Below are 8,996 nucleotides of genomic sequence, written 5' to 3' on the forward strand. Positions count from 1 at the left end.
TGTTATACATCGTTGAGCTATATTTGTAAGTACACAGTGATGATCATACAATAACGTGAATACAGTATATTACTAAAATAAAGTTAGTTGATTGGAGTGGTGCAGACTGCAGTGTAAAACGTCCCCCAATCTTCCCCCAGTCCCACAGGCAGTGTTGTTGTGTCATGCTCTGTTGGCTGTGGGTTGCAGAGTGGCAGTGTGTAACGCAGTCTGTTAACACTGATCAAATAGGGTTAATTGTATCACAGGGAGTGGTGGCTGCTGTAGACAGTTATTGCCTGCCTTGTCTGCAGTGTGGAGATCAGTCCATGAGTGGCTGAAAGATGACGAGAAGTGATTTTCAAAATTGAAAAAAATCTAACTAAGACTTCATCAAAAATAGAAAGATCAAACTGATGAGGAAAAAAACGGGCAAAATACCCATCTTTCTCACCTAGATCCTTCTAAAACCTTCATCAAAAAACACATAGTAGTGTCTTTCACAAATAACTTTGACGCCCAATGAAAGAAAATCCCTTCATAAGTCCTTTTGGATATTCTGTACCAGAAGCCATAGCTTGAGGRGTTATTGTGACAGTGTTCCCATGGTGATGGGGCTGATGGGAGGCTGGTACGGTGTGGGGTCGTCCTGGGCCCAGCCTGTTAGGGTAGTGTAGGTGAGAGTCTGGGAGAGAGACGGACGGGCAGCCCAATCTCTCCTCCAAACCTCTCTAATCCACATTTAATTGAACTCCAGAGACTTTGAAGTGAGGCTGTGGTGCAGGCAGATCTTATTCCTCTGAGAGGAGGAGGGAGAGAGGGAGAGAAGGAAAAAGAGAGGGAGAGAAGGAAAAAGACAGAGAGAGAGAGAGAAGGAAAAAGACAGAGAGAGAGAGAGAAGGAAAAAGACAGAGAGAGAGAGAGAAGGAAAAAGAGAGAGAAGGAAAAAGASAGAGAGAGAGAGAAGGAAAAAGAGAGAGAGGGAGAGAAGGAAAAAGAGAGAGAGGGGCTCCCAGGACGTCCTCAGCTAAGAGCCCCAGCTGCTCCTTTCCACTGCAACCTTTAATGAGCTCCTTGAAGCTAGTGCTGGAGTTAGCACACTATGCTAGTCGCAGATTTCAATATTTCTTACCCCTCGGTGCCATACCTCAGTGACCCCTCTTCAATCCCCATGTCCCTTAACACCTAGCGTCATTAAAAGAGCTTTGAAACAAAAAGGGAGAGGCCCGGGCGAGTTATAAAAAATAAAAAAAGCTAGTCAACAAAGCAACGATAAGTGGGTTAGCGCAGAATCTAAAGATTGGATTAGCTTGAATATGAATCGCAKGAGGCCCGGACCGAGCATCTGTGGCTGTCAGGAGGGCTGACAGGCGTCGAGACAAGTCACTCTGACAACCGCAGAGAGAGAGAGAGAGAGAGGGTATCCATTCTCCACAGAGAGAGATTAGGCTCAGCTCATTTTTGCATTTTTGCATTCTTTAGCGTTAGCCGACAAGCTCCTGTTTAACCTTGCAAGGTGGCAGTCCCCTTGTTAGAGGAATTAGAGAAAGCAGGTTAACTGACTATTTAGCATAAACTGTGCTGTTGACCCAATAGCACTCTTCATAAAAGTGTTGTCACACCCAACTAGCTCTCACTGTCTCATGTGAGAATTAGATGTTAATCCATATTTATTTAATGTCAAATTTTGAAGTTGTTGCAAATGTCAAATTTCGAAGTGTTTAAGGTTAATTGTAGGATATAACTCAGCATTTTTAAGTTTAGGGTTAAATTTAGGCATTAACTCTGAAATCGTAAGATTAACTCAGAATGGTTAAGGTAAGGATTAAGGTTTGCGATAGGCTTAAAACAAACATCTCAAAAACAACTTTCTATTGCTGGATTTGAACTTGCCTTCCTTTGGAGTATTTGAATAGGGCTTATCTATCTGCCATCCCTATCCACAACGCCACAGCATAACCCAAACCTACCTGGAGGTAACAGCGCTCACTGTTGCCTCTAGTGGCTGGTTTACACRTCATCTYCCGACGTCCTCAGACATGGATGGACGTCGAACACTGACTTGTATCACCGGTGACCTGGCTGGTCAAACCGGTCTTAATCTGGTGAAAAACKGAGCCATTAAAAACCACAKCAATGGGCAGTTTGTGTTGGCATTATAGATTTATTTGAACKACATATCACTGTTTTGTAAACACATTTTACGTTTGGCCTTGCAGTTGGTACTCTTCAGGGAAGTAATACTTTTTTAGCTCTGAATATTGGTGCATACTTGAAATGATCTTGACAATAGTATGTATCTGATTCTGAGCATGTCTTTATTTATATTTTAAGCAGAGAGGATACCCGCTGTCTAAATTACTGATGAGCTTTTAGTGAACTAAATGTCTGCCTCGTCCATCCCTCCCTCCCCTCCTCCCTCTGAATAGGGCTCATTCTCTCGTTAAAGGAATCGCTTTTTCATGGAGGCTGATCAATATAACACATTAATCCTGCTGTTCAGGACGACGCGTCATTTGGCTGTGATGAATGAACTAACACAGCCTTCTCTCCTCTCTTCCTTCTCCCCTCTTTTCCTTCTCTCCTCTCTTCCTTCTCTCCTCTCTTCCTTCTCTCCTCTCTTCCTTCTCTCTTCTCTTCCTTCTCTCCTCTCTCCTTCTCCTCTCTCCTTCTTCTCCTCTCTCCTTCTTCTCCTCTCTCCTTCTTCTCCTCTCTCCTTCTTCTTCTTCTTCTCCTCTCTCATTCTTCTTCTCACCTCTCTCTTCTTTTTCTCTCCTCTCTCTTCTTCTCTCCTCTCCTTCTGCTCTCCTTCTTCTCTCCTCTCTTCTTCTCATCTCTCCTTCTTCTTCTCTCTTATTCTCTCCTTCTCTTCTTCTCTCTTCTTCTTCTCTACTCTTCTTCTTCTCTCCTCTCCTCTTCTTCTTCTCTTCTTCTCTCTTTTCCTTCTTCTCTCTTCCTCTCTCTTCTTCTCTCTTCTTCTTTTCTCCTCTCTTCTTCTTCTCTCTTMTTCTCTCCTTCTCTTCTTCTCTCTTCTTCTTCTCTACTCTTCTTCTTCTCTCCTCTCCTCTTCTTCTTCTCTTCTTCTCTCTTTTCCTTCTTCTCTCTTCCTCTCTCTTCTTGTCTCTTCTTCTTCTCTCCTCTCTTCTTCTTCTCTCTTCCTCTCCTCTCTCTTCCTCTCTCCTTCTCTCTTGTCTCTTCTCTCCTCTCTTCTTTCTTTCTGTCACGTCTCCTCTTTTCTTCTTTCTTCTTTTACTACTTTCTTATCTCCTGTCTTTGCTCACCTCTCACCCTCATACTTTTTCTCCCTCTCCTCTCCTTACCACTCCTCTCCTCTCCAGATCCTAACCTACACAGAGGGCCTCCATGGTAAATGGCTGTTCACAGAGATCAGGGCTGTCTTCTCCAGACGTTACTTGCTACAGAACACTGCTCTGGAGATTTTCATGGCCAACAGAAGTAAGACCCACAACCAKCAGATTTTATYCTAATATTATTCAGTAGAATCACAACCCTTAAATTATGASATGAGTTTGGATTTGAATCTGAAAGACAAATGAGTGAAATGTATCTTTGCCAGGATCTTTTTGAAACAGTATAGATTTGATGTTGGGATTTATTTCTATATTATTTTGAATTTGAAGCGGCTCCATTATTTGTGGAAACCAAGCCATGGATTGACAGAACTTGTTTGCCTTCCTCTGTAGCTGCGGTCATGTTCAACTTCCCAGATGCAGGCACGGTCAAGAAGGTGGTCCAATGCCTCCCTCGCGTGGGGGTGGGCACCAACTTTGGCCTCCCACAGACCAGGTCAGTCTATCTCTTTCTATTTTGTTCTCTCTCTCTCTCTCTCTCTCTCTCTCTCTCTCTCTCGCTCTCGCTCTCTCTCCATCTTCCTGCGGTGGAGGGTTGGTATGTGTTCATACCCACTTTGTCTCGTCAGCTGACACTAAACACTTGTGGGCTTAGCGTGTAACACTGGCATTTCACGTGTCACAACGTCACGCTTCAGCACGTTCTGAGAAAACCACCACAGAAAGAGTGGAAAACATACACACACACAGACACACACACACACAGACAGACAGACACACACACACACACACACACACACACATATATACACACACACACACACAGACACACAGACACACAGACAGACAGACAGACAGACAGTCCAAGGTATAGAGTGGGCACCCAACTCTCTCCCTCTTCTCCTCTTGCCTTCTGATGACTGCATGTCTGCAGCACCCTGCCATAGCCAAGTCCAGCCTGTGTACTGCACTGTCATGGCTGTAGCCAAGCCAAAGACAGAATGGAAATTGAGAAATGTCCAAGAAAATTCCCAAGGAGTATCCCAGTGTTTTGCTGCATAGTTGGCGTGATAGTGATATGGACCATCCATTTTGTAACCCATGAGAGAGTGTTGAAATGTGTGTGTTTGTAAGAGTCAGGTTGTGTGTATCTGTGTGTGTGTGTGTGCACAGACATGCTTGTGGGAGGGAGAGAGAGAGAGTGTCAGTCCCATTAATCAACATGGTGTAGCTCAGCCTGGGGGCACTGTGTCTCTTTTGACCTGGAGACAACTGTACAGCCCAGTCCTGTTCTCCCACCATCACTATTCCCTCAGCATTACATTATACAGCCTTTACCACAACCTACAGTACCTCTACCTCACACTATAATGTTTACCACAACCTACAGTACCTCTACCTCACAATATATTTACCACAACCTACAGTACCTCTACCTCACACTATAATGTTTACCACAACCTGCAGTACCTCTACCTCACACTATAATGTTTACCACAACCTGCGTTACGGGAAATGTTATTGCAACACTGGTGTGGATGTGATGTTGTGGTAAACATAGTGTGAGGTAGAGGTACTGTAGGTTGTGGTAAACATAGTGTGAGGTAGAGGTACTGCCGGTTGTGGTAAACATTATAGTGTGAGGTAGAGGTACTGCCGGTTGTGGTAAACATTATAGTGTGAGGTAGAGGTACTGCAGGTTGTGGTAAACATTATAGTGTGAGGTAGATGTACTGCAGGTTGTTGGTAAACATCATATTGTGAGGTAGAGGTACTGCAGGTTGTGGTAAACATTATAGTGTGAGGTAGAGGTACTGCAGGTTGTGGTAAACATCATATTGTGGAGGTAGAGGTACTGCAGGTTGTGGTAAACATAGTGTGAGTAAAGGTACTGCAGGTTGTGGTAAACATAGTGTGAGGTAGAGGTACTGCGGTTGTGGTAAACAGTATAGTGTGAGGGTAGAGGCACTGCAGGTTGTGGAAACATAGTGTGAGGTAAAGTACTGCAGGTTGTGGTAAACATAGTGTGAGGTAGAGGTACTGCGGTTGTGGTAAACATTATAGTGTGAGGTAGAGTACTGCAGGTTGTGGTAAACATAGTGTGAGGTAAAGGTACTGCAGGTTGGGGTAAACATAGTGTGAGGTAGAGGTACTGCAGGTTGTGGTAAACCTTATAGTGTGAGGTAGAGGCACTGCAGGTTGTGGTAAACATTATAGTGTGAGGTAGAGGCACTGCAGGTTGTGGTAAACATTATAGTGTGAGGTAGAGGTACTGCAGGTTGTGGTAAACATTATAGTGTGAGGTAGAGGCACTGCAGGTTGTGGTAAACATTATAGTGTGAGATAGAGGTACTGCAGGTTGTGGTAAACATTATAGTGTGAGATAGAGGTACTGTAAGTTGTGGTAAACATTATAGTGTGAGGTAGAGGTACTGTAAATTGTGGTAAACATTACAGTGTGAGGTAGAGGTACTGTAAGTTGTGGTAAACATTACAGTGTGAGGTAGAGGTTTGTAGGTTGTGGTAAACATTACAGTGTGAAGTAGAGGTACTGTAAGTTGTGGTAAACATTATAGTGTGAGGTAGAGGTACTGCAGGTTGTCGTAAACATTATAGTGTGAGGTAGAGGTACTGCAGGTTGTGGTAAACATTATAGTGTGAGGTAGAGGTACTGCAGGTTGTCGTAACATTATAGTGTGAGGTAGAGGTACTGTAGGTTGTGGTAACATTATAGTGTGAGGTAGAGGTAAGGTAGGTTGTGGTAAACATTATAGTGTGAGGTAGAGGTACTGCAGGTTGTGTAAACATAGTGTGAGGTAGAGGTACTGTAGGTTGTGGTAAACATTATAGTGTGAGGTAGAAGTACTGCAGGTTGTGGTAAACATTATAGTGTAGGTAGAGGTACTGTAGGTTGTGGTAAACATTATAGGGCGAGGTAGAGGTACTGCAGGTGTGGTAAACATTATAGGGTGAGGTAGAGGTACTGCAGGCTGTGGTAAACAGGTGTGAGGTAGAGGTACTGCAGGGCTGTGGTAACATAGTGTGAGGTAGAGGGTACTGTAGGTTGTGGTAAACATTATAGTGTGAGGTAGAGTATGTAGGTTGTGGTACATTATAGTGTGAGGTAGAGGTCTGTAGGTTTGGTAAACATTATAGTGTGAGGTAGAGGTACTGCAGGTTGGGTAAACATTACAGTGTGAGGTAGAGGTACTGCAGGTTGTGGTAAACATATTGTGAGGTATAGGTACTGCAGGTTGTGGTAAACATTATAGTGTGAGATAGAGGTACTGTAGGTTGTGGTAAACATTATAGGTGTGAGGTAGAGGTACTGCGGTTGTGGTAAACATTATAGTGTGAGGTAGAGGTACTGCAGGTTGTGGTAAACATTATAGTGTGGGTAGAGTACTGTAGGTTGTGGTAAACATTATAGTGTGAGGTAGAGGTACTGTAGGTTGTGGTAAACATTATAGTGTGAGGTAGAGGTACTGCAGGTTGTGGCGTAACATTATAGTGTGAGGTAGAGGTACTGCAGGTTGTGGTAAACATATATAGTTGAGGTAGAGGTACTGCAGGTTGGTCGTAAACATTATAGTGTGAGGTAGAGGTACTGCAGGTTGTGGTAAACATTACAGTGTGAGGTAGAGGTACTGTAGGTTGTGGTAAACATAGTGTGAGGTTGAGGTACTGTAGGTTGTGGTAAACATATTGTGAGGTAGAGGTCTGCAGGTTGTGGTAAACATAGTGTGAGGTAGAGGTACTGCGGTTGTGGTAAACATTACAGTGTGAGGTAGAGGTACTGTAAGTTGTGGTAAACATTATAGTGTGAGGTAGAGGTACGTAGGTTGTGGTAAACATTATAGTGTGAGGTAGAGGTACTGTAGGTTGTGGTAAACATTATAGTGTGAGGTAGAGGTACTGAGGTTGTGGTAAACATATAGTGTGAGGTAGAGGTACTGCAGGTTGTGGTAAACATTATGTGTGAGGTAGAGGCACTGCAGGTTGTGGTAACATTATGTGGTGAGATAGAGGTACTGCAGGTGTGTGGTAACATTATAGTGTGAGATAGAGGTACTGTAAGTTGTGGTAAAACATTATAGTGTGAGGTAGAGGTACTGTAAATTGTGGTAAACATTACAGTGTGAGGTAGAGGTACTGTAAGTTGTGGTAAACATTACAGTGTGAGGTAGAGGTATTGTAGGTTGTGGTAAACATTACAGTGTGAGGTAGAGGTACTGTAAGTTGTGGTAAACATTATAGTGTGAGGTAGAGGTACTGCAGGTTGTCGTAAACATTATGTGTGAGGTAGAGGTACTGCAGGTTGTGTAAACATTATAGTGTGAGGTAGAGGTACTGCAGGTTGTCGTAACATTATAGTGTGAGGTAGAGGTACTGTGTTGTGGTAAACATTATAGTGTGAGGTAGAGGTAGGTAGGTTGTGGTAAACATTATAGTGTGAGGTAGAGGTACTGCAGGTTGTGGTAAACATAGTGTGAGGTAGAGGTACTGTAGGTTGTGGTAAACATTATAGTGTGAGGTAGAAGTACTGCAGGTTGTGGTAAACATTATAGTGTGAGGTAGAGGTACTGTAGGTTGTGGTAAACATTATAGGGCGAGGTAGAGGTACTGCAGTTGTGGTAAACATTATAGGGTGAGGTAGAGGTACTGCAGGCTGTGGTAAACATAGTGTGAGGTAGAGGTACTGCAGGCTGTGGTAAACATAGTGTGAGGTAGAGGTACTGTAGGTTGTGGTAAACATTATAGTGTGAGGTAGAGGTACTGTAGGTTGTGGTAAACATTATAGTGTGAGGTAGAGGTACTGTAGTTGTGGTAAAACTTATAGTGTGAGGTAGAGTACTGCAGGTTGTGGTAAACATTACAGTGTGAGGTAGAGTACTGCAGTTGTGGTAAACATATGTGAGGTATAGGTACTGCAGGTTGTGGTAAACATTATAGTGTGAGATAGAGGTACTGTAGGTTTGTGGTAAACATTATAGTGTGAGGTAGAGGTACTGCAGGTTGTGGTAAACATTATAGTGTGAGGTAGAGGTACTGCAGGTTGTGGTAAACATTATGTGTGAGGTAGAGGTACTGCAGATTGTGGTAAACATAGTGTGAGGTAGAGGTACTGCAGGTTGTGGTAAACATTATAGTGTGAGGTAGAGGTACTGTAGGTTGTGGTAAACTTATAGTGTGAGGTAGAGGTACTGCAGGTTGTGGTAAACATTACAGTGTGAGGTAGAGGTACTGTAGGTTGTGGTAAACATAGTGTGAGGTTGAGGTACTGTAGGTTGTGTAAAATATTGTGAGGTAGAGGTACTGCAGGCTGTGGTAAACATAGTGTGAGGTAGAGGTACAGCAGGTTTGTGGTAAACATTAAGTGTGAGGTAGAGTTCTGTAGGTTGTGGTAAACATTAAGTGTGAGGTAGAGGTTACTGTAGGTTGTGGTAAACATTATAGTGTGAGGTAGAGGTACTGTAGGTGTGGTAAACATTATAGTGTGAGGTAGAGGTACTGTAGGTTTGTGGTAAACATTATAGTGTGAGGTAGAGGTACTGTAGGTTGTGGTAAACATTATAGTGTGAGGTAGAGGTACTGCAGGTTGTGGTAAACATAGTGTGAGGTAGAGGTACTGCAGGTTGGTAAACATTATAGTGTGAGGTAGAGGTACTGCAGGTTGTGGTAAACATAGTGTGAGGTAGAGGTACT

The 8,996-nt window shown here is 43.3% G+C and overlaps 1 protein-coding gene across 1 annotated transcript in view; it reads left to right on the forward strand.

Annotated features, from left to right (window-relative positions):
• Positions 1-3,176: 3,176 nt before the first annotated feature.
• Positions 3,177-8,996, forward strand: part of LOC112072453 (lipopolysaccharide-responsive and beige-like anchor protein) — a gene marked incomplete at its 5' end in the record, with an annotated part of 121,387 nt that continues 115,567 nt past the window's right edge. Inside the window, 2 exons of the mRNA XM_070439805.1 lie at positions 3,177-3,435; positions 3,684-3,786. Of these exons, the coding sequence (XP_070295906.1) occupies positions 3,177-3,435; positions 3,684-3,786 (362 nt within the window). The remainder of the gene's footprint in view (positions 3,436-3,683; positions 3,787-8,996) is intronic.

Source organism: Salvelinus sp. IW2-2015, unplaced genomic scaffold (genome assembly GCF_002910315.2).
Source record: "Salvelinus sp. IW2-2015 unplaced genomic scaffold, ASM291031v2 Un_scaffold1933, whole genome shotgun sequence".
Taxonomy (NCBI): domain Eukaryota; kingdom Metazoa; phylum Chordata; class Actinopteri; order Salmoniformes; family Salmonidae; genus Salvelinus; species Salvelinus sp. IW2-2015.